A 25,151-nucleotide genomic window follows, 5' to 3' on the forward strand; every position below is an offset into this window, starting at 1 on the left:
TTTAATACAATTCCTCACAATGTGGCGATCCCAACCGTAAAATTATTTTTTTTTAGGCAGCGATCTCAGTGCGCCTCAGCAGCCACAGAAGAGGGAAAAAAGCGGCAAACTGTTTTTTTGAATTTATTGCGCCTGAAGCCGTATTGGCTAGCGATCTGAACTGTTTGTGATTGCCTTGAGGACGGAGGCATTAAAGCGGAGACTCCTCCCCTATTAAGTTTATCCCACCTGAAGCCAGATTAGGCTAGCGATTGGGAGTGATTGCAGCTGGCTTGAGAGGGAGCAAAGATTTCTCTCTTTTTTAATTCATCGCGCCTGAAGCCGAATTCGGCTAGCGATTTGAAGAGCCTGCAGCTGGCTTGTGGAGTCAACCATTGGAGCGCGATTCTTCGACTCGCAAGTATACTTCCCATATTTCCGATGGTCTTAGGTGACCCCTGGAAAATCGTCATTCGATCCCCAGCAGGGTCGCGACCCACAGGTTGAGAACCACTGCTGTAGATCTTCTAGGGCAGTGGCCCCCAACCTTTTGGGCACCAGGGATCAGTTCCATGGAGGGTATTTTTTTCCGTGGACTGGGGTGGGACATGGTTTTGCATGGTGCCTGCATGTCATGCATGTGACGATGGGGCTTCGCTCACTTCCGTGGCCCGGTTCTTGGTGGGCCGCAGACCGGTGCTGGCTCATGGCCCTGGGGGTTGGGGATCCCTGTTCTAGGGAACCAGAAAATGCACGTCATGGGCAATTCTGCACAAGATCTTTAATGGTTTGCATATCAACACCCCAGTCGCAACAAGGGGAAATCTTTCCATCCCCAGTGATACAGGGCAGAGGCACTTCTTTATTTTTTATTTTATTTATTTTATTAAATTTTTATACCGCCCTTCTCCCGAAGGACTCAGGGCGGTGTACAGCCAGAATAAAATACAAAATATATACAATTAAAATGAATTTAAAATATAAAATTACTAAATGGCTCAGAATTAAAATGAATTTAAAATTTAAAATACTACTAAAACCCAATTTAAAATCAATCCTTTTATGCCAGTCCCGCTTGGATGAATAAATATGTTTTTAGCTCACGACGGAAGGTCCGAAGATCAGGCACTTGACGTAGACCAGGGGGGAGTTCATTCCAGAGCGTCGATGCTCCCACAGAGAAGGCCCTACTCCTGGGGGCCGCCAGCCGACATTGTTTGGTGGACGGCACCCTGAGGAGACCCTCTCTATGAGAGCGTACGGGTCGGTGGGAGGCATAGGGTTGCAGCAGGCGGTCTCGTAAGTACCCGGGTCCTAAGCCATGGAGCGCTTTAAAGGTGGTAACCAGAATCTTGAAGCGCACCCGAAAGACCACAGGAAGCCAGTGCAGACTGCGGAGCAGTGGTGTTACGTGGGAGCCACGAGCGGCTCCCATTACTACTCGCGCAGCTGCATTCTGGACTAACTGCAGCCTCCGGGTGCACCTCAAGGGCAGCCCCATGTAGAGAGCATTGCAGTAATCCAGCCGAGACGTAACCAGAGCGTGAGTGACTGTGCATAAGGCATCCCGGTCAAGGAAGGTCAACTGGCGGACCAAGCGGACTTGGTAAAAGGCCCTCCTGGAGACGGCCGCCAGATGTTCATCAAAGGACAGCCGTCCATCCAGGAGGACGCCCAAGTTGCGAACCACCTCCTTTGGGGCCACTAACTCGCCCCCAACAGTCAGCTGCGGATGCAGCTGACTGTACCGGGGTGCCGGCATCCACAGCCACTCCGTCTTGGCGGGATTGAGCTTGAGTCTGTTTCTCCCCATCCAGACCCGTACAGCTTCCAGGCACCGGGACAACACTTCGACCGCTTCGTTGGGGTGGTCCGGGGTGGAAAAGTACAGCTGGGTATCATCCGCGTACAGATGATAACTCACCCCAAAACCACTGATGACCTCACCCAGCGGCTTCATATAGATGTTGAACAGGGTAGGCGAGAGAATCGACCCCTGAGGTACCCCACAAGTGAGGCACCTCGAGGACGACCTCTGCCCCCCTGTCAACACCGTCTGTGACCGGACAGAGAGTTAGGAGGACAACCACCGTTAAACGGTGCCTCCACTCCCAATCCTCCAACGGCGCAGCAGGATACCATGGTCGATGGTATCAAAAGCGCTGAGAGATCTAATAGGACCAGGGCAGAGGAACAACCCTGTCCCTAGCCCTCCAGAGGTCATCCACCAACGCGACCAAAGCCGTCTCCGTGCTGTAACCGGGTCGGAAGCCGGACTGGAGCAGTGGTGTTACGTGGGAGCCACGAGCGGCTCCCATTACTATTCGCGCAGCTGCATTCTGGACTAACTGCAGCCTCCAGGTGCACCTCAAGGGCAGCCCCATGTACAGAGCATTGCAGTAATCCAGCGAGACGTAACCAGAGCGTGAGTGACTGTGCATAAGGCATCCCGGTCAAGGAAGGTCAACTGGCGGACCAAGCGGACTTGGTAAAAGGCCCTCCTGGAGACGGCCGCCAGATGTTCATCAAAGGACAGCCGTCCATCCAGGAGGACGCCCAAGTTGCGAACCACTTCCTTTGGGGCCACTAACTCGCCCCCAACAGTCAGCTGCGGATGCAGCTGACTGTACCGGGGTGCCGGCATTCACAGCCACTCCGTCTTGGCGGGATTGAGCTTGAGTCTGTTTCTCCCCATCCAGACCCGTACAGCTTCCAGGCACCGGGACAACACTTCGACCGCTTCGTTGGGGTGGTCCGGGGTGGAAAAGTACAGTTGGGTATCATCCGCGTACAGATGATAACTCACCCCAAAACCACTGATGACCTCACCCAGCGGCTTCATATAGATGTTGAACAGGGTAGGCGAGAGAATCGACCCCTGAGGTACCCCACAAGTGAGGCACCTCGAGGATGACCTCTGCCCCCCTGTCAACACCGTCTGCGACCGGTCGGAGAGATAGGAGGAGAACCACCGATAAACGGTGCCTCCCACTCCCAATCCCTCCAACCGGCGCAGCAGGATACCATGGTCGATGGTATCAAAAGCTGCTGAGAGATCTAATAGGACCAGGGCAGAGGAACAACCCCTGTCCCTAGCCCTCCAGAGGTCATCCACCAACGCGACCAAAGCCGTCTCCGTGCTGTAACCGGGTCGGAAGCCGGACTGGAACGGGTCTAGATAGACAGCTTCCTCCAGGTGCCGGGGGAGCTGCCATGCAACCACACTGTCTACAACCTTCGCTAAAAAGCGAAGGTTGGAGACTGGACGGTAATTTCCCAAAATAGCTGGGTCCAGGGAAGGCTTCTTCAGGAGAGGTCTCACCACCGCCTCTTTCAAGGCGGCGGGGAAAACCCCTTCAACCAAAGAAGCATTTATAATCCCCTGGAGCCAGCCTCGTGTCACTTCCTGAGCAGCCAGTACTAACCAGGAAGGACACGGGTCCAGTAAACATGTAGTTGCATGCAACCTCCCCAGCAGCCTGTCCACGTCCCTGAGAGCCACAGAATCAAACTCATCCCAAATAACCTCCACAAGACGTGTCTCTGCCATCTCGGCTGAATCATCGCAATCATGGTCCAAGCCATCCTGAAGCTGAACGATTTTATCGTATAGATAACCGTTAAACTCCTCAGCTCGTCCCTGTAGGGGGTCATCCCGACCCTCCTGTTGAAGGAGGGAACGGGTCACCCGAAATAGGGCGGCCGGGCGGTTATCTGCCGATGCAATGAGGGTGGAAACGTAGGAACGTTTCGCCTCCCTCATTGCCACTAGGTAGGGCTTAGTAAAAGACCTCACTAGTGTCCGATCAGCCTCAGAATGGCTGGACCTCCAAATACTCTCTAGGCGTCTTCGCCGGCGTTTCATCTCTCTCAGCTCCTCGGAGAACCAGGGAGCCAACTGAGATCTACGCCGGGTCAGAGGCCGCAAAGGCACGACACGGTCCAAAGCCCCAGCCGCGGCCCGTTCCCAAGCCGCAACCAGTTCTTCAGTCGTGCCGTGGGTAAGATCCTCAGGAAACGGCCCAAGCTCCGTCAGGAACCTCTCCGGGTCCATCAGGCGCCTGGGTGGGCCATTCCTGCGAGGCGGGGGCACCCCGCAGGCAGAGGAGTTCATGTGCGGAGTATCGCATGTTGAACAGTAGAGACAGCGAGAGAAAGTCATATCCTCAGAATGGACAGGCAAGAAGATGGTCCGACCCATGTGAGGCCACTCTGTCCGGTGGTAAGTCAGAGGGAGCCAACACCCATGTGGCAAATAGGTGAGTAGCGTCGTCATCCCCACCATCGCTGGCACTGTCAATTTCCGGAAAAGGGAGTCCGCCGATAGATCTTATAAAACCGGGTGGAGTCCCCTCCCCCCCTCTTCCAAACAGGGCAGGGGTCCAAAAACCCGTCGAAACCACAGTGACCCAGCGAGGAGAATAGTACATGGGGCTAAAAAGGACACCGTTCTCGAAGCTCACCCCCCGCGGCCTTATTTCCATGCCGCGGTCTCGTCCTACTTCCAGTACCGATGATAAAGGCGGGTGCAGATGTAAGCTCCGCGGACCAGGCGCCGATAGACCAATGCGGGCGTGGGTCGTGTCCTACCGCATATCGCCCCAACCGCCCGCACCATGGCCGCCGCTGTCTGCATCTCCCATCAGGCCCGGTCTTCGTGTCCACCACCTCCGCTAAGGACACATACCTCAGCAGCCCAACAGAGCAATCCCGGGCTGCTGGGAAGATGAAAACCATCCAGTGCCGAGGACGCCAAGATGCCATAAGACGCCGGGAGAATTGCAGGCCGAAGAACAGCCGGCCACCAGCAGGCCGCCAGCAGCAGGCTGCGCGCCTCGCGAAATGGCCGCTCGTCCGTTTGTCCGCTGCTCGCCGCATCGCCGCCCCCCCTGCCCGTTCTCCGCAGCCGCTAACTCGAGAAGGTCCAAAGACCCCTCCTGCGGCTGCTGGGATGATAGTCCAGCGGGTCAGGGGATACGGGCGGCTCGGCGAGTCTCAGGAAGCCACCATTCTGGAGAAAAAACGTCCCTCGCCGTCTCCCGACTCAGCCACGAGCCTCCATTCCTCGCGCATGCGCAGAGCCTCACTTCTTCCAGTATCAACACCTATTCAATTTTGACCAGAATATGAGGCAGGTCAAGATCAGGTGGTTTAGGAAGAGGGATCACTAATGGTTCAGGCCACAAGATTCCTTGGACCAGGAGTCTCTAACCTTGGCAATTTTAAGACTTGTGGACTTCAACTCCCAGCTTTGCTGGCTTAAAGTCGTAAGGTTGCCAAGGTTGGAGACCAGTATCTTGGATTATTCCTCTCTCCAGGCATTCTCGGGTTAAACTGGGAAGATATCGAATGAATGGCTGCTTTCCATGCTGGGATTTCAGTCTTGTGACTGTCTATGGAGATTCTCAGTCTTCCAGGTCACGGTTGTTCCAAAGCTGCTTTTTTTCAAGAGGCAACTGGACTTTCTGGTTTTTCTTTGAAGACGTTTCGCTTCTCATCCAAGAAGCTTCTTCAGCTCCAGAGCTGATGTCCAGTTGCCTCTTGAAGAAGCAGCTTCAGGACCTCCGATGGACTGTGCATTGTCCTGACAAATAGGGAATTGCATTCAGTTATGCATTTTAAAAGGAACGGATTTGTAACTCATGATCAGCTGGAAAGCAATAATTTTCTAACGTTGGACAATGGGTTTGTTTCCACTGAATTTTCTAAACGAAGAGTGGAACTTGGAAAAAATTCTTAGCAAAGCTGAAGTCACAGGAAACTTGAGCCACTGAAAAAATGCTGAGCTGGAACCAGAAGTAACATCAGAACTGCTGATTTTCAAGCAACGAGTTGGTCTTCCAGCTTTGGAATAGGCTTTCGGTTCCACAGGCCCAGCTGTTTGGGGAAGGCAGCTTCCAGCATGGCCAAGTGGCACAACCAGATCAAAGAAGGTGAATTTTCTTCAGGGCTGTTTCCTGCCCCCCCCGGCAGCTCTACAAAATTGACATCTCCAGCTAAAAACTCTGGGCTGAGCTAGTAGGTGTTCTTGTCCATCATTGACTATGGCAGAATCTCCATCCAGATGTTCTGGCTATGCAGAGGAGTGGAATTCATCTTAAACCATCAAGATTAAGATAAATGGGCCCAGAAGAATAGATCAGTGCAATCAATAACACAACAATTAAGGATACCTACAGAAAATCCAAGCTATCTCATTAATCCTGGGACACCTTCAATATCATTTAATTAACTGGCCTCAGTGATGGAATTCTACCTCGGGGCCCTACAAAAGTCTTCATTTGTAGCTGACGTTCTCCAGCCTCCATGGGTTGGGTGAGAACTCAAAGACAACCCGCATTTACAGAAGTTCAATGGGTGAGAACTCTTGGCCCAGCTTACCTCACAGGGTTGTGGTAAGAAAACTGAAGGAGGGACTGGCTGAATGAAGCTCCTGGAGAAGATATAAATTAACAAAATAAATGTGTTCCCTAAGGAGCAAATGCTCTGGAGATGTAAGAGATGTAAGGCTGCCAAAACTTGTGCTTCGGGTTTATTATGGGTTGTCCCTCACAGTTTTTCGTTGCTAGGGGAAGCCTTAAGGTCCTAGATCCGTGATGTGGCGCGTGAAGCCATATCACCCGGCATGCACAGCCTTGCCTGTTAGTCTTCTGGGTTTCTGGCATGGATGCATGCACACGCAATGATCAGCTGTCTTTCGAGGGCGCAGCAGTGCCGAAAACTGGTGTGTGCATGTGCGTCGGCCAGCTGATTGTTGGGTATGCGTGCACGCCAGAACCTGGAAGTTCAGCTTTTCCACAACACGATCCCTTCGTGTGCGGCAGTGCCAAAACCCAGCCTGCGCATACGCTCTGGCCAGCTGATTGTCGGCCGCACGTGCAAGCTAAAACCCGCAAGTTTGGCTTTTCTGCAGCATGGCCCTGATGAGCGCATGCGCGACCTTTTCAGCACTCAGTGCCAAAAAGGTTCACCATTATCCTAGATTCTGCAGCTGGTTTCAAGAAGTCACCCAAGGCAGGCCAGCTACAAAGGGAGCTTCTCCCTCTTTCTTTTTCTTTTTCTTTCTCTCTCTCTGTCTCTTCCCAACTGTCCTTTGACAATCCTTTGTTTGAAGAGGTCTGCCGAGGCAGATCACCAGTTCCTGGCTAGGATTCTTCAGGAGGCAGGAGAAGTTTCGCTTCTCATCCAGAACTGAAGAAGCTTCTTGGATGAGAAGCGAAATGTCTCCACAGTAGAAATAGGAAGGTCCAGTTGACTCCTGTCCTTTGGACAACCCTGACCTGGATGACCGAGAAACTCTGTAGACATTTAGCTATGCACTTTGGGATGAACATCCTTCAAATGGGGTGGGAGCATGAATGGATTTCCAGAAAAATTGCAGGCTACAGGAACCGTTTGCGCTTCAGTTTGAGATGTAGACGGGACAGACTCATCCCCAACAGCTTGCAGCTTGGTTCAACAGGTAAGGACACAGAACAGAAAACATCCTGCTGGATACACAGCTCCATAACACAGCTCCTTTCAGCAGTTCCAAGAAGGCTCCACACCCATTTGCACCACTCAGGTGACCCTGAGGACACAGACAAACCTACAAGTGACCTCAAGGACTCTCTAAAAGGATGCAAATGACCAGCTGCCTGCAAGGAGTATAAAAATCCTTCCATTGACCACCTTGGAGGTCATCTAGTCCAGGGCTCCCCAACTTTTCGGACCTCAGGGACCACTAAATTCATAATTTTAAATCCCGTGGACCACTAATATGATCTGCTTAATGACCGGCTGGGTGGGTGTGGCTAGGTGGTCATGTGACTGGGTGGGCATGACCAACTTGATGTCACTCACATTGAGGGGCGCCTCGCCGGCCTCTACTCGCCCCTCCCCTCTGAGCCACTTCTCCCCTGCCTGCCTGGGCTCCTTAGGGCCCCAAAAGGAAGCAGTTGTTGGAGCTAAGCAGCCACCACGAGAAAGAGTTGGCAAAACAGCTGGCTCAGTTGAAATTGGATCTGACCAAGGAGGCTCAGCAGAAGCACCTCACTGAGGACTAGGAGCATAGACTTTCCAAGCAGAGGGAAGACCAGCAGGAGTGCAAGGCCAGGTACCGGTGCCTGGAGGCTCAGTGGGCTGGGATGGTCAGCCAGTTCCAGGCCATGATGCAGTCCCACTGGAATATGGTTCTCTGGCTCTTCACCACTAGCAGCAAATCCCAAGTTGGGATTTCTTTCACTCTGACCCACACAAAAACACCCCAAAGGGTGAGACTCTCTGCAGTAACACAAACGTTCATTGCACATATCCGATCCAGAGGCCATAGTTTGAGGACCCCTGATTTAGTGCAATATAAAAAATGCAAATAATTTTTCTGGGGACCACCAAAATTTTCTTGTGGACCACCAGTGGTCCATGGACCACCAGTTGGTGACCACTGATCTAGTCCAACCCCCTGCTCAAGCTGGAGACCCTAAAGCATTCCAGGCAAGTGACTGTCCAGTTCCTTTTTAAAAGCCTCCAATGATGGAGCACTCACAACTTCTGGAGGCAAGCTGTTTCCGATTGTTCTCACTGCAGGGAATTTATCCTTAATTCTAGGTTGCTTCTCTCCTTGATTAGTTTCCATCTATTGTTCCTTGTCTTGCATTCAGGTGTTATAGATAATTCTTCATCCTCTCCTCCTCTGCAACTCCCCTCGCCTGCAACTTACTTTTATTCCCTGCAACGGGTCGTTCTCAAACAGCAAAAGACGTAAACTGAGCAGATGACATTCTTAATGGAACACTAGACAAACTGTGTCCCATTCGGTTGCCCTTTTGGTGATACTTCCTCACTTCTACAGAAAAACAGAACAATTATGATCGGGCAAAGAGGCAGGCGGAACCTGTAACCAGATGCCCATTTTTAAAGATTGCCTTGTGGAGATTTGCAGGAAATCAGAAATCTCCCTTCCCTTTCCTTCCCAGCAGAGAGGTAAGTGGTGCTATTGAGTGAGGAAGGGAGTGAGGGATTGCCAGACTGCCTGGGAAACTGTCACAGAAAGTTGAAAATGAAGATCCTGTGACCACAGCAGCAGCAGCAGCAGCCAGTAGCATTGAAAGCAGCCACAGCCTTCCCAAATTGAATTCCCTTGGATCAGATTTTGGACATATTCTGTAAGTTAGCCCATTTCAGTTATCTTGGTTCAAAAATTGTTGCCCTATAATACATCATTTTGGCCACGTAAAAGATGATGATAACAAGAATTTTAGTAGCACATAGATTTTGCAAAGGTTTTTCAGTGCCTTATATGCCCATGGGCATGGCTGAAGCAGATTTCCTATGATGGCGCTGAATTTTCCCTTTCGGGACAAGCGCACCAAATTCTCCTTTTCCTGGAGAAGCCCATCCTGCAGGGTGCTAAATTGTTGCCTTTGCTCCAGTAAAGCCAGACATCGTTTTTAAAAAAGTAACGCAAATGCTTCAATTCAGTGGGAAGACTGGTTTTACATCAAGGGAGGTTTTGAAAGCCTGGATGAAACTGGGGAGAATATGCTCTGAAACCGTGGCAGGGAACGTCTAAGCACCAAGGCTGCTGGCTCTGTCTTCTCCAAGCCAGGAAGCCCATAGAAAGAAGCTGCCAACCAACAGTATCAGCCCAGAAACCCCGAGGGGACCCTCCACCTCCTCCCAATCACTCAGGAAAACTCAAACTGGGGGCAGACAAGCCACAACCCCCCCACACCTCTCTTTCACATTCACTCAGGCCCATTTGAGAAGAGTCTCTCTTAGGCCCCAACAGACTGGATTGTAAGTTTCTTTATTTGATTTAAATAGCGATCATTAGCCAAACAGTTCTGGAATCAAACAGGAAAATATAATTATTTGCCCTCTACAATCGTTGCAAGGGATGAGACCGTCTTCTTGGCTGCAGCAAGACTTGAGGGGGTCAGGAATCCAGGACTGACATGGTCTGTGTCTACCAAGGAAGGAGAAGTCAGTGTCCCCCAACCCTTCTTCAGCGGGCAGGTGAACCGGACAAAATATTTACAGTCCATTCACTCATCCAAGAACATCTCCGCTTCTTCACAGGGCAGTCAGTTGCCCCAAGACCATCCGGAACTGCTGAGTGCTGTTTGCCAACTCGTGAACCCGTTCCACCATGTCTTTGGCAGCAGCCGGGGATGGGTACTGGAGGGCAGCTGTCTTGGTGCTGGCCACGATCTCTTTGAGCATGTCGCAAAGAAGGTTGCTGTAATGGGTGACTTTCTGGCGGACCTCTTGGGCCTTCGCCTGGCGAGACAGAGTGTCCCCGATGAAGACCAGCTTGTGGGCACTCAGGATGACAAACTTGCTGTGTGCCACGAAGATCTTGGGGGGCTGATTAGTGTTCACGGCAGTGAAGAAAGCGTCCACGGCGTTGGTCAACGTCGTGAGGTTGGCCTCACACTGTTCCAGGTAGAAGAGCAGCAGCTGCCGGTCGGAGGGCCCCAGGGCTGTGCCACCGCCCCGCACGTGGGGGTAGTATTGTGGGGGTGTCCAGTTGGACAGGTCATTGTCAATGGGGCGGGTGACTTCCTGTTCCAGTCGCTCAAATTGCTTCAGCTGTGGACAAAGGACAAGGGTGAATACCAGCCTGCCTTCTGGGCTCAATGCAGACTTAAAGGAAAGCCAAGCCATTCTCTACCTGCCCTGACTCTCTGCAAAAGCTGCAATTACTGGTTCATACAGGAGTTAATTAAGTTGATCATTAACACAAATTCCTTGTGTGTCCAATCACACTTGGCCAATAAAAAATTCTATTCTATTCTATTCTATTAAGATCATTAGGTATGTGGTATTTTAACTAACCTCGGCTACTGTGTTTCCCCAAAAATAAGCCCCAGTTAAGATCATCAGCCAGACGGACGCATTTCCCTGAAAATAAGTCCTAACTGGAAAATAAGCCCAAATGCGATTTTTGGAACAAAAATTAATATAAGACCCAGTCTTATTTTCAGAGAAATAAAGTAGCAAACTGTTGGCAGAAAGGCAGGAGATGCCATAATTAATGAAAATTAATGATAATTATAAAATTGCCAACTGAAAAATTGCAAAGCGACATGAAGATTCCTGCTGATTAGCAATAGCAATAGCACTTAGATTTAGACTTCACAGTGCTTTGCAGCTCTCTCTAAGTGGTTTACAGACTCAGCATATTGCCCCCAACAATCAGGGTCCTCATTTTACCAACTTCGGAAGGACGGAAGGCTGAGTCAACCTTGAACCAGTGAGAATTGAACTGCAGACTAAAGCAGTCAACAGAAGTAGCCTGGAGTACCGCATTAGGCTGATCCAACACGTTTTTTACATCAACGAAGGCTACACAACAATCCCACGCTTATTGTTTTGGAAATAGGTCAAACTCTTACATAAGTACAGGTCGTCCTTGGCTTACAACTCACAACTCGGAATTTTGGTTGTAAGTCATTGCAGTTGTAAATTGAGGTACCACATGACTTTACAATCCTACAACCAATCGTAAAAGTGAGACAGTTGCCAAGCACCCAAAATGTGATAATAGACCTATGGAGGGTGGGCAGCAGTCGTAAATTTGAGGAGGGATCATCAGGAGCCTTTTTGAAATCTGTTGTAACTTTGAATGGTCGTTCAATGACCAGTCATAAGTTGAGGACTATCTGTTGAGAAAGAATTGCAACTGAAGGACTACAAATCACTTTTTTTTTTGGTATCACCCAGAAATTGCTCTTTGCAAAACTAGGCTAAGACTTAACGGGATGGTTGTGAGCCAGAGAAGATGGCCACAAGCTTGGAGTGTGTGTGTGTGTGTGTGTGTGTGTGTGTGTGTGTGTGTGTGTGTGTAAGACAGAATATTCCCCTACAGACCTGCTGCTGCTCCAGCTGCCCTTTGCCTTGTCGAATGATGTTGCCTCGTTCCAGCAGCTCTTTCTGGGTCTTCTCAAACTCCTCCTTCCCCTAATCGAGACACAAGGAAAGAGGTCAGTGGAAGCCCTAACTTGGACGAATGGCTCTTTAGAAGGCCAGATCCTGAAGATGGAACTCAAATACTTTGGCCACCTAATGAGAAGGAAGGACTCCCTGGAGAAGAGCCTAACGCTGGGAACGAATGGCTGCAGAAGTTGATGGAGTTGGCTCAAATGGCAAAACGGACCCCTCTGATTAAAGAAAAGAGCAAAAGTAGATGATACCAATAATTAAGAGAGATAAGAATCTTGAGGAATGGCAGAAGGGAATTAATAAATTTATATGGGAAGGTAAAAAAGCTAGGGTTAAAATGAAAATAATTCAAGATTCCCGGGAAAGGGGAGGTTTAAAAATGCCTAATTTTAAATTATACTATGAAGCAGCTGCTCTCTCTGTAATAAGTGATTGGTTTAATTTAACGGAGGAAAGAATTTTGAATATAGAAGGTTATGATTTGCTATATGGATGGCATGCATATTTAATTTATAATAAAAAAGTGGATAAGGCCTTTAAAAATCATGTGTTAAGAACTGCTCTTCATGTGTTTGGAAAAATACTCTTACAAACTAAATTATAAGGTTCCTATATGGGCAAGTCCTAGACATACAATAGAGAATATAAATATAGAACAGAATCAGGAAATGATTACATATAAAGATCTTTTGTATACTGAAAGAGGTAATTTGCAATTAAAATCTCTGCACATACTAAAAGAAGAAGGGAAAAATTATACTTGGTTTCAATATGAGCAACTATGTGCTAGATGGAAGGAAGATCAGAAAATTGGTATAGAGCAGAACGAGGGAAATTTGGTAAAGCAAATTAGAAATCAGTCTCAGGAGCATATAAAGAGATTGTATAATGTGTTACTTGAAATAGATTCTGAAAGGGACTTGGTAAAGGACTGTATGATAAAGTGGGCACAAAATTTTCAGGAGCCAATATTATTGGAAACTTGGGAAAAAATTTGGGTTAGAAATGTTAAATTCACGCAGGCACAGAATCTGAGGGAAAATTTTTATAAAATGTTTTATAGATGGCACTTAGATCCTAAGAAATTATCGTGTATGTACCCAGATATGCAAGCAAAATGTTGGAGATGTAATTGTGATGATGCTACATATTTTCATATTTGGTGGACTTGTAAGGATATAAAGGCCTTTTGGATAAAAATTTGGTGGATTTTACAAAATGTTTTGAAAAAGAAGATAAAGTTCCTGCCGCAATTTTTTTTGTTGGGAATTATTACGGACTGTACAGTAATTGAGACTAAATTGATTTTAAATCTAATAACAGCAGCAAGATTACTAATAGGACAATATTGGAAGAAAAAAGAAGTACCTACAATAGAAGAATGGATATTGAAAGTTGCCAATTTGGCTGAGATGGCGAAGATATCAGCCTTTTTGAAAGACAATACGCAAGAAAGATACTTAAAGGAATGGAAAAAATGGATTGACTATATTCAAAGTAGATATCAGACTAAGAGTTATCAGACTGTTTTTGAATGATTATGATGTATTATTTTTGATCGTTTTCGGGGAAGTTAGGAATTGATGATTGTAGGGTATAATTAAGTTGGGACGAAAATTTTTAGCATATGTTTGTTTTATTTTAACTATACCTTGTGCTCGTTCCGGGAAGTCGGGGAGGGGTTGTGAAGGAGGGGAGGGGAGGGGGGGGAAAGGGGGAAAAAATTTTCTGTAAAACTTTTTGAATAAAAAAAAAAAAAAAAGAGCAAAAGTACTTTTGTTTCCAGGTGGAAACCGCTTCTGAACTTCGTGCTCGATGTGGAAAAGAATGAAACTTTGATTTTGGGTTTTACAGATTTAGACTGATAGATCTTTATAGAAGTGACGTGTTCATACTATTATGGAAAAGCAAAAAGCTGTAATTTGATGCCAATGCCTTATTCTACGGCAACAGAGAGAGTCAGAAGTCAATACTTCTTTTTCTTTCCCCTTTTCCTTACCCCTCATTGTCCTTTCATTTGCTTTTGTATTTTGTATTCTACAATCAGAGGTTCGGACCAGTTTGCCCGAACTGGTAGCGGAAATCGCCGGTGGGCCTGCCCACCCACCCCGGCTCTATGCCATCCTATTTACATTTGCGAACCAGTAGGGAAAGTAAGTGAATATAATATAATATTATATTATAATAATATAATATCCCTGTCTATAATACCTTATAACTTAATTAAAAATGTGGAGGGGGGGGGAAAGAAGAAAGAGGTAAGTGGAAGGTGCCCCCAGAGCAGATCTGGGCATTTCACAGTCCCCACCCCCACCCCTGAGCCACTTCTTGCCCTTTGGCTGTCCCTGTCTGGCCCACCTGAGGTCAATTGGAAATTAGAAGTGAAATGTAAATAAGCAGGCCACAGAAGGTGGGAGAACAAGTCAAGTTGGGCCTTTAAGTCATTTGGCACCCTCATGTGGCCCCCTTGGGAAAATTAACTGTCCATACCTGCTGAGAAGGACCCACAGCTCAAGCCCCCTGGCCCCATCTGCAGACCTCAAGGCAGCTTCCCAAAGCCTCCCAGGAGAGGAGAAATGGGGCCCACAGACTTGGTAGCACACACCGGAATTCCAAAGAAGACTCTTGTACCAAGAGAAGACCAGCACCTCACACGCAGAAGAGGCTAATTCATAAGGCTGACATTAACAGATTCACAGAGTTGGAAGGGACCTTGTAGGTCATCTAGTCCAACCCCCCACCCAAAAAGGAGAGCCTACACCATTTCTGACAGAGGGCAGTCTAGTCTCTTCTTGAAAGCCTCCAGTGATGAAGCTCCCACAACATCCGAAGGCAACTTCTATTCCATCAGTTGATTGTTTTCACTGTCAGAAAATTCCTCCTTATTTCTAGGTTGAATCTCTCCTGGATCAGTTTCCATCCATGATGCCTTGTCTGGCCTTCGGGTGCTTTGGAGAATAGCTTGACCCCCTTCCTCCTCTCTGTGGCAGCCCCTCAAATGTTGGAAGGCTGCTATCATGTCTCCCCTGGTCCTTCTCTTCACTAGACTAGCCATGCCCAGTTCCTGCAACCATTCATTGTATGTTTTAGCCTCCAGTCTAGCATCAATTGTGTTGTAAATGTTGTACCTTGATGAACGTATCTTTTCTTTTATGTACACTGAGAGCATATGCACCAAGACAAATTCCTTGTGTGTCCAATCACACTTGGCCAATAAAATTCTATTCTATTCTATTCAGTCCCCTCATCATCTTGTTTGCTTTTCTCTGCACTTTTTCTAGAGTGTCAACATCTTTTTTATAGTGTGGTGACCAAAAATGGACACCTTTCCTTCATCCCTATTTATCCAGCATCAACAGCCCTGCAAGGTGGGCTCGTCTGAGAGAGAGAGACTGTCCCATAGTCTCTTAGGAGTGTTTGCAGGTGAAAGGGGCCTAGAACCAGGTCTTAATTTTGCTCCTCTGAATTAAGCATTGCAAAAAAATAACTATCCTTATCAACATTCACATTGTAGAAATCATATTTAATATTGTTATCAGCGTTGTCTTGTTCTTTTTCATTAAAGGTTTAAATTCTAGAGAGCTGTGTTTCTCAGCCTTGGTCACTTTAAGGAGTGTGGACTTCAACTCCCAGAATCCCCCAGCCAGCCATGGAAAGTGTGCATTCAGAGAGAAACTCATACTGATCATATTCACAGGTAAAACTAAGCCAGTATCTTCTCGTCCCACTTTTATGGACTGAAAACATCACTTGGTTTCTCATGGCTTGACACAGGACTGTAATGCAAAATATGGACCAGGCCACATCAGAAAGTGAATGTCATTTAATATGAATTTAATGAACATGACATCAGAATTGGGTTGTGGCATAATTTTTGGAAGAGGTAATAAATGCATCGCTAAAATTTGGAGGCTGATTAAAATTCACCTATTGTTAACTGGGAAATTAAAAATCACAATTTTGAACGCCAATGTCTGGAAACTATATGCTGGGTTGTTTTCCTTTCATGCTGAATGATCAGCCATCTGGCTGCATTTTAGTCTAGTTATTGTGTAAATCCAGCACTTTTCGTCAGCTGATGCCTCATTGAGACCAAAACATATGAAGAAAGGCTGCAGGATTTGGGTTTGGCTAGTCTAAAGAAAAGAAGAATTAGGGCAGACATGACAGCAGTCGTCCTATACTTAAAGGGCTGTCACAAAGAGGATGGGGTCAATTTAAAAAGCACCAGAGGGCAGGACAAGAAGCAATGGATGGAAACTGATCCAAAGAGAGAAGCAACCTGGAATTCAGGAGAAACTTCCTAACATTGAGGACAATTAACCAGTGGAACTGTTTGCCTTTAGAAATCGTGGGCGCTCCATCACTGGAGGTTTTTAAGAAGAGACTGGAGAGTCACTTGTCTGAGATGGTATAGGACCAGGTTCTCCTGCTTGAGCAGGGGGCTGGACTAGAAGACCTCCAAGGTCCCTTTCAGCTCTTTCATTCTAATGCTAATGCAACACAGATAAGTAAAAGAGAAGTGCATAGTCCAAAAACTGCTATGTTTTGTGAGCCACCCTGCAAAATCTGGTTTTGAAGGATGATTTACAAACCATAAACATAAAAAATGTAGACTTTCTTAAGTAGGAAGTTATTAGGTGGCAAATGTTGCTGTTGGGATGCTTTGCTCTTTAAACAATGCCCAGCAAAAGTTAGGTTTTATGAAATATATTATGAAGTCCTCAAATGTACATATCAAGGTAACCTTTTGGAGATTGTCTCCAAGGTCCGTTGGTGGTGATAGGCCTTATGATGGTGGGTGGGGGGAGGGAGGTTATCAAAATATGAAGATGGCGGCTGCACCCCTGCCCCTTCCTCCCCAAAAGAGCCCCTGGGAGCCACAAAGGAAGTCTTCACAGCTGTGATATTCAACTGACTGAATTCCTTTTTAGGATTATCAGGCGCCAATGTCAACTTCTGACATTAGGTGAAAACTTTTGGTATAAGCTATTTCCCCAACTTTTAACATTGTAAACATCCTGCCCCTTTTAAGCTTTTGGTTTGGTTTTGCTATTTCATCTCTTTTTTCCTAGTCTTTTAAAATCCATGATGAAAAGGAGACCTGTAAAATCAATCGATCAACTTGATCCTAACCAGCGTTTTAACCTTCCAACAGCAGAGACCAGCTTTGAAGTAGGAATCAAGGTTAGGATCATCTAAGATCTGAAATCCTATCCCCAGGTTGGAACCAAAACAGTATTTGCCTAAAATGCTAGAAAAACCAGTAGCATTATGGCTTAAAGTCATAGTCTGGTTCAGACATTATAAAATCATCAGTAAGTTTTCACAATACGTTCAGCTGTGAATGGATGGACATCCTGGTGTAGTTTCCTCAGGAATTCTATGGAAGACGTTTGTCTTCTTCTGGAAAGGGTTTCCAGCTTCCTAGTCTATAGAGCTGGCTTTTCTGTGGTCTCCAGCCAAACACTAACCAGATCCTTTTTGAGCTGAGCCAAGATCGGCCAGAAACTGCCAGAAATTACCAATTTGTCATGCAGCGTGAACCTACCAGACATGATCAACCCGTTGTGGGTGCATTTTCAAGTGGGGGGGGGACAAGTTCTCCCCCTCCCCGACTTGCCCTTCCCTCCCAACCCTCCTGCCCCAAGGCCAAGCCCACCTGGAGGTGCACGTAGTCATAATCTTCCATCCAGCCGCCCTCGCTGTTCTCGTACTGCCCATCGGGCGAGTCCTGGGCCAGGAACTTGGGCGGAGAAGGCAAGGGGCGTGACTGGATGTTGCTGGCTTTCTCAGAGGGTGTGCTGTGGAGGTGGCCGCCCTCCCCCGAGGAGGCCGGGGACCCCTTGGTCCGTCTGAAGAGCAACGAGGCATTGCCATGCAGGAAGGAGGCCAGCTGCTTGGTGTCGTCAGGCACCCCCCGTGAGTACATGACCAGGTGCTCGAGGTCATCCGGCGCCCCCGGCTTGCTGGCCACCAGGGCGCTAGGGGCCCAGCCACAACCCTCCAAGGCCTGGCTGTGCCGTAGTAGCGCCTGGTATACCTCCTCCATCTTCTGCACCTGCTTGCTGAGCTTGGAATAGAGTGAGCGGTCGGAGGCCTGGGCGGCGCTGCCCACCACCCCACGAGCAAATTCCAGCAGTTCCCTGAGGGCCCCCTTGACACTCTCCGCTGCCCCCCCGATGTGTCCTGCGTGGGCCTCCATCCTCTCGGGGCTGCGCCAGCTGCCACTGATGAAAGACATGAGAGACGAGACAGCCGTGTTAACATTGCTCTGGAGCCGGGCCAGCGTCTCCATTGCAACGTCCTGGTCGAGGGGTAACTCCTTGTCCGGAGCTTCCCGAACGGGCACCGTGTCCAGAGAAGAATTGGAAAGGTTGCTGCGGGTGCTGCCCGTGCTGGAGGCCGAAAGCCGCTTGCCGTCAGCCCGATCAGCCTGCGGGGGAACGTCATAGATGTAGTCGGCTTCTCCATCCTTACTGCCAATCATCAGGTCTCGGGGCACGTCGTACAACTCCTGGCTGGCCAGTTTTCTCAGCCCTGGTGGGACGTCGTAGATTTCCTGAGCTTCTGACACCCCTTTAGTAGCGGGTGGAGGCACATCGTAGACGTCTTCAGGCAAGGGAGGCTCTGCCAGGGGCGCCAAAGGCGGAGCCAGGATGAGCGGATGACGCGATGGGTCGAAGGGCTTCACCTTGCAGAAGACGGGGGGCACGTCGTAGGTCTCCTCCCTCAGGGGGCCATCTGGGACATCCTTGCTGACTGAGGGAGGGATGTCGTATACCTGCAAAGATAAACCAGCCAACTGTTCCGACTCTGTACAGGTAGTGGATATACAACCGTAAAGGAGCCTGCAGAGTACGGCCATAAGACATAATGGTTGTAAAATCAGGTGTGTAATCAACCAGATGTTACAACACTTTCTGCAGCAACATAACAGTGGTCAGGTTGCTGATTGCATAAAGTTTAGTGATATGACGGACAGAACTTTCAATCCAGGCCGGAAGTAGGTCTTTCATAATTGGACTCAAGTGCTAAATGACCAGTCATAAGGGTATCGTAAGTGAGGGTCTATTGTCTCCCTTGTAATTTTCTTTATCTCAACTTGTCCTAATAAAACAGGGAGAAAATGAAATGTGATGCAAATACTTCCAAGACACTTTTTCAAAAGACCAGATTCTTGGAGTAATTGGGCAGACCTCAATGTACGACCACAACTGAGCCCAAAATTTCCATAAGCAAGAGAGTTGAGAGTTTTGCCCCATTTTATGACTTTTCTTGCCACAGTTACTAAGTGAATCACTGCAGTTGATGAGTTAATGACACGGTTGTTAAGTGAATGGCTTCCCCATGGACTTTGCTTGTCAGAAGGTCACCAAAGGGGACACTGCGATTGTCATAAATACGAGTCAGTTGCCAAGGATTTGAGTTTTGATCACGTGTCCATGGGGATGCTGCAAGGGTTGTAAGTGTGAAAAATGGCCATAAGTCCCTTTTTTCAGTGCCACCGTCACTTCCAACGAGGACTACCTATATAGCCCACAGCAGGATAACGAGCAGAGCAAAAGCTCAGAATTGTACTTTTAAGATTTGGGACAGTCTGTTCACAAAGCCTTCCAATGAAGCCGAATTAGCTCAACTGGTTTTGATTCTTACGTGGTTTGCCCAACAGGCTGGCATCATGCTTAATATCCTCCCCTACCCGCCCCCCCGTCTCATTTGCAGCCCGAGAAACTAGGGAGAGTATCTTCTAAGTCTCTCGCCCCAGTCATTGCAGGTGCTCCTCGACTTACGATGACAATTGGGGCCAGAATTTCCACTGCTGGGCAAGCTGGTTGTTAAGCTGGTCTTTGTCTAATTTTATGACTTTCTTCTGTCGGTGTTGTTAAGTAAACCGCAACACGATTAAGACAAAACATGCCATTGTGAAACAAACACTTTAGTGTTGAGAAACCCTGACTTACACATACTCGGGGCCATTTGATTAAGGGACTGCAATATTTATTTTATTTTTTTCCTTTCGGATTACATTGAGGAATGAATTGTCAGTTCTGCTTTGCGTCAAGGACTTGAGTGTAAAACAAAGGGCAGGGAAGTTAATAATTACTTTATTACCTTGGAGAACAAGGGTGTGTGTGTGTGTGTGTGTGTGTGTGTGTGTGTGTGTGTCTATACAGAAACACAGACTCCTGCTGGCAAGGAAAGGGTCAACCAAAGGAGCAGGTGGCGCAATGCCCAGTTCTAGCAATTCACTACCTGATTCTAAGGGGCCATATCAAGGGTGTGTGTTGTGTGTGTTGAGTGATCCATAAATGTGAGGAGTCATGAAAACCAGCAATGCTCAACATTTCTCCTCCTCCAGTTTACAAACACCAGGCAGTCAAAGATACAATTCTTTGGCAACGGGGGCATTGAATTCTGCAACCAGACCTTCATTGTTCTGTGACTTAATTTTAGAGTACCGGTAGTCCTCGACTTACAATCACAATTTGGGATCAGAATTTCTGCTGCTAAGCAAGGTGGTGAGTCATACATACAAAAAGGTTACAACCTTTTTCTGCCGCGGATTTTAAGCGAACGACCAGCAGTTAAGTAAATCACATGGTGGTTTAAGCAAACGTGGCTCCCCTTGTCAGGAGCCACCTGGGAAAGGGGGCATATGGCGACCACAACCAGGGAATGTCGCATCTGTCATGAATACATGTCGGTTGCCAAGCACCTGAAACTTTGATCACATGACCATGGGGGCGTTGCGATGGTCACAAGTGCAAGGAGTAGTCGTCAGTTGTTTTTGGGGGGCTATTGTGCCTTTGAACAAATGGACGTAAACAAATGGATGTAAATCGAGGACCATCTGTCTCCAGCTACAGGTTCTGCTGTCCCATCTTTGCTCAGGGTCCGAAGTCTTCCCACCTACTGTTGCACCAGGTCAAATCCGGAGTCCAGCGAAGGAGGCTGAGTTGTGCATTGGTAGGAAGGATATACAGCAGGGTGGGTTTCACATAGTCTTACCACTGATTTGCACCACCTGTGCGTGCTTACTTGGAGCGCACGCCTTCCGCGCATGCGCCTGGCCTCGAAATATGGCTAAATAGGATGGAATTAAGCCAGGGCAGGTGGGCAGGCCCACCCACTCGCCGCTACCAGTTTGCCTGAACTGGTCTGAGCTAACTGAATACCACCACTGATATACAGCCAGTCCTTGACTTACAACAGTTCATTTAGTGACCGTTCAAAGTTACAATGGCAATGAAAAAAGTGCCTTATAACAGTTTTTCCACACTTACGACCATTGCAACATCCTCAGGGTCACATGATCGAAATTTGGATACTTAGCAACTGACTCATATTTATGATGGTTGCAGTGTCCCAGGGTTGTGTGACCCCATTTTGCGACCGTCCGAAAAGCAAAGTCAATGAGGAAGGCAGATTCACTTAACAACCGGGTTACTACCTAAAACAACCACATTGATTCACTTAACAACTGTGGCCAAAAAGGTTGTAAAATGGGGCACTGAACAATGTCTCACTTAGCAATAGCAATTTTGGGCTCCATTGTGGTCGTAAGTCAAGGGCAAGCTCTAGTGACCATTCAAAGTTACAAGAGCACTGATAAAAGTGACTTCTGGCCGTTTTTCACTCTTACGACCGTTTCCACACATCCATGGTCACATGATCAAAATTCGGATGCTTGGCAACTGACTCATATTTATGACAGTTGCCGTGTCCCGGGGTCACGTGATCCCCTTTTGCGACCTTCTGACAAGCAAACTCAAAGGGGAAGGCAGATTCATTTAACAACCGGGTTACTAACTTAAACAACTTCAGTGATTCACTTAACAACAGTGGCAAGAATTATCGTAAAATGGGACCAAATTCACTGAACGAATGTTCACTTAATGACAGGAACTGTGGTCATAAGTTGAGGACTACCTGTAAAAGACAGGCAGAAGCCTGCTCTTACTCACAGCTGTTTCTAGTGACAAGAAAGGTTGTAAAATGGAGCAAAACTCACCGAACGACTGTCTTACTTAGCAACAGAAATTTTCAGAACATTCAGTTGTGGTCGTAGGTTGAGGATTACCTCTATGCAGGAGAAGTTTTCTCACAACACACAAAGGCAAACCCTCGGAGGACACACGATGGCTAAATCCCGGCCTCGCCGAAAGGCATTCTCTGCCGTCCAGCGGGCTGGTTCCCCTTACCAACGGTCTTACATTGGCTCAACCGCACTGCCCCTTCTCCAACCAGGATTTCCACTCCAGTCCAGGGTTGTCCTGGGCCCCCCACTCACCACTTGCAGGCTCTTCTCCACGCTGGGCGGCACATCATAGATCTCATGGCCTCCGCTGTTGGCGGTCTTGCCCATCATCGCAGGACTGTCGTAAACCTAGACAAAGGAGACACTGTGAAGCTGCTTTTTCAAGCGATCAACCAGAGTCCCTCCCTGATTTTCTCCAATCTGCTCGGCCTGCACCTCTCATTTCAGGATATGGAGCTGTTGCAGCCCTGTGGCTTAAACAACCTCCTGCTTTGGGTAGCTTCTGGCTTCTCCATCAATCCCCTTCTTTGATAGGGGAGTCCTGGTGGCGCAGTGGTCAGAACGTGGAATTGCAGGCTAATTCTGCCAACTGCCAGCAGTTCGATCCTGACCGGCTCAAGGCTGCCTCAGAACCCAGATTGCTGGGAGCAATAGGCTGACTCTGTAAACCGCTTAGAAAGGGCTATAAAGTCTAAGTGCTATTGCCCTTCCTTCCTCCTTCCCCTCCCCTCCCTCCCTCCCTTCCTAACAACCGTGGCAATGGAGGTCATAAAATGGGGCAAAATGCACTGAACAAATATCTCACTTAACCACAGAAATTTGGGGATAAACTCTGGTCATCAGTTGAGGACTACCTGTATAACCCCCTCCTCCCTGCTGCTGTTGCTGAAGCAAGCAAGAAATCTGCAGGGGCAATTCGGATGGTGAGAAGGGAGGCATATAAATGTAACAAAATAAATAATGTGATCTTTAAAGAATCCGTTATTTGTCCTAAGCCCAGTTTGACAAGTCTTGGGCCAGAAATGTAAAAATGGGGTGCCTCCCCACCACGTCCTCCCCACTGCCCTCTTGCCCCAAGAGACAAAGCCAGCACGCTCACTTCCTGGCCAATTCGGTTCACCATCAACCCCCTTGTGGGGGGCACGTCGTAGATCTCCTGGAGCTGTCGAGGAACATCGTACTCATCCTGCTGCTCTCCTTTGGGGGTCTCGTAAACATAGACTTGTCCCACCCGTGTGGGGATCACCACCTGCAGAGGAAGGAAGGGGATGCTTCAGAGCTAGCACCTGCTAGGTAGGGCAGGTGGAGGTCGCCGGAAAAGAAAGATGGCTGACTCTATCAAGAACCTGCCTCAGGACCTCTTGCGAGGTCTCTTCTTCTCTTGGGAGACCTTCACTGACAGAAGAGCCTTTCTAGATGCCAGACTAGCGACATGGGTAGCTGGATACAGACCACTCTAGCAGAGGCCCACCATTGAGGACAAGATGGCCTTGGCGATGAACTTCGTCTTCCCTGCTGGTGCCCACGTGCTCACCTGTTTTCGCAAGGTAAGGAAGCTTTCCAAGTGCCATTGTGGAAATTTGCTAGACTGGCTGATAAAATTTAGTTTCAGAATGGCTGAAGGATTGGCAAAATGCTACCCTCTGGTAAGTTGGGCAGCCAATAAATTGATTGATTGATTGGATGGATGGATGGATGGATGGACGGATGGGATGGTGTTCCTACTACCTTGCAAGTTTTGTCATTTTCTCTCTGAAGATTTGGATGCTCTCACCTCAGAACCCCTGAGATTTTAATGGGTTCACCTTGAAATTTTGACAGGTTTGTTATATATTATGGTTCATGTCCAGAATTTCAAGTTTGGGTGAAAACACTGAAATCTTGAATGTATAACTTTTAGGGGTCTTCAAATTCTCTCCCTCCCTCTGTAGGTGAGAGGTGTGTGCGATGAGCATTGTATTGCCAAGCCTTGCTCTGCACTCAATGGGAGATACAAAACACACAGCCATCAAGGGGGAAAATGGGATTTGAACTATTAACAGTACACAAGGAGAATGATAATGATGTGTTGCCTGAGCTGCCCTCCCCAAAACTTGCTGCCCAGAATCAAGGTTTCCTATCTGTTATCATAGAACAATGGAGCTGGAAAGGACCTTGGTCGTCTTCTAGGCCAGCTCCTTGCTCAAGCAAGAGACCCTTGGCTCTACCCAAGTAATGGCTGGAAGCTCATCAGAGGGAGACCCAACCTGGAAACGAGGAGGAATTGCCCACCAAGGAGAACAATTAACCAACGGAACAGCTGTGGATGCTCCATCACTGGAAATTTTAAGAAAAGATTGGACAATCATTTGTCCGAGATTATATAAGATCTCCTAATTTGGGAAGAGACTGAACTAGAAGACCTCCTAGGTCCTATCTAACCCTGTGATTCAGGATGACACCAGACGGGAGGGGAGGGGAGGGGAGGATTCTTTATTAGCCAAGTGGGATTGGATACACAAGGAATTTGTCTCCGGTGCATAAAGGTGTCACCTTTAACTGAGCAAAATGATGCAAAACCTTTTCAAATAAGGGGCCCCAAATGGGCTAACTTATAGAATGTGACCAACATTTAGGACCTGGAATTGAAATTTGGTAAAATTTTATGAAACATTTTATGACATAGAAATGATTGTACGGCATTTAATGACATAATATTTCCTGCGGTCAACTTCTGATGCTATACAATTTAATGTGGGCTTTTTTCAAGGCAAATCTATCTCTGAATCTCCCTGACTTTTTAAGAACTTTTCCAGTATATTAAAAGCTCTGCCATTATAAGGAAATATCTCTGAAACAATGACCCAAAGGATCACGGGTTATCTACTATAAAGGGATACCAACGTTTTCCCTTTGTTTGTTTCCGTCGATTGGTTCTGTGTGTCTTTCTGCCTTAAGCCAAAGATCTTTTCTTAAATATGATTAACAAACAAGAGGACCCTCTATTCTTTCTTATGCTTTGTATTATTCACTGCAAGATTATTGTTGATACAACCCTGCTAATTTTTGTCAACTAAGAGAGTTTTTTAATGTTCTCCTTGCCTAGTGATACTGTCCGGTGCATTTTCTCAAAATGGTTGGTCTTTGTGTGTTTCTGCTGCTGTTCATTTGACTGGATGCTCTAATGAATAATATGATCTACAAAGGAAGGACTTTTTAACCCTTT

The 25,151-nt window shown here is 47.6% G+C and overlaps 1 protein-coding gene across 3 annotated transcripts in view; it reads right to left on the minus strand.

The window, feature by feature from the left end:
• Positions 1–9,749: 9,749 nt before the first annotated feature.
• BCAR1 (BCAR1 scaffold protein, Cas family member) overlaps positions 9,750–25,151 on the minus strand; it is a 55,625-nt gene continuing 40,223 nt past the window's right edge. For all 3 annotated transcript variants that reach the window (XM_058154953.1, XM_058154951.1, XM_058154952.1), the window contains 5 exons: positions 23,046–23,195; positions 22,199–22,294; positions 17,567–18,688; positions 11,833–11,922; positions 9,750–10,551 (listed from right to left, as the gene is read on the minus strand). In XM_058154953.1, the coding sequence (XP_058010936.1) occupies positions 10,033–10,551; positions 11,833–11,922; positions 17,567–18,688; positions 22,199–22,294; positions 23,046–23,195 (1,977 nt within the window). In that variant the 3' untranslated portion in view covers positions 9,750–10,032. The remainder of the gene's footprint in view (positions 10,552–11,832; positions 11,923–17,566; positions 18,689–22,198; positions 22,295–23,045; positions 23,196–25,151) is intronic.

The sequence above is a fragment of the Ahaetulla prasina genome, chromosome 12, assembly GCF_028640845.1.
Source record: "Ahaetulla prasina isolate Xishuangbanna chromosome 12, ASM2864084v1, whole genome shotgun sequence".
NCBI classification, from domain to species: Eukaryota; Metazoa; Chordata; class Lepidosauria; order Squamata; family Colubridae; genus Ahaetulla; species Ahaetulla prasina.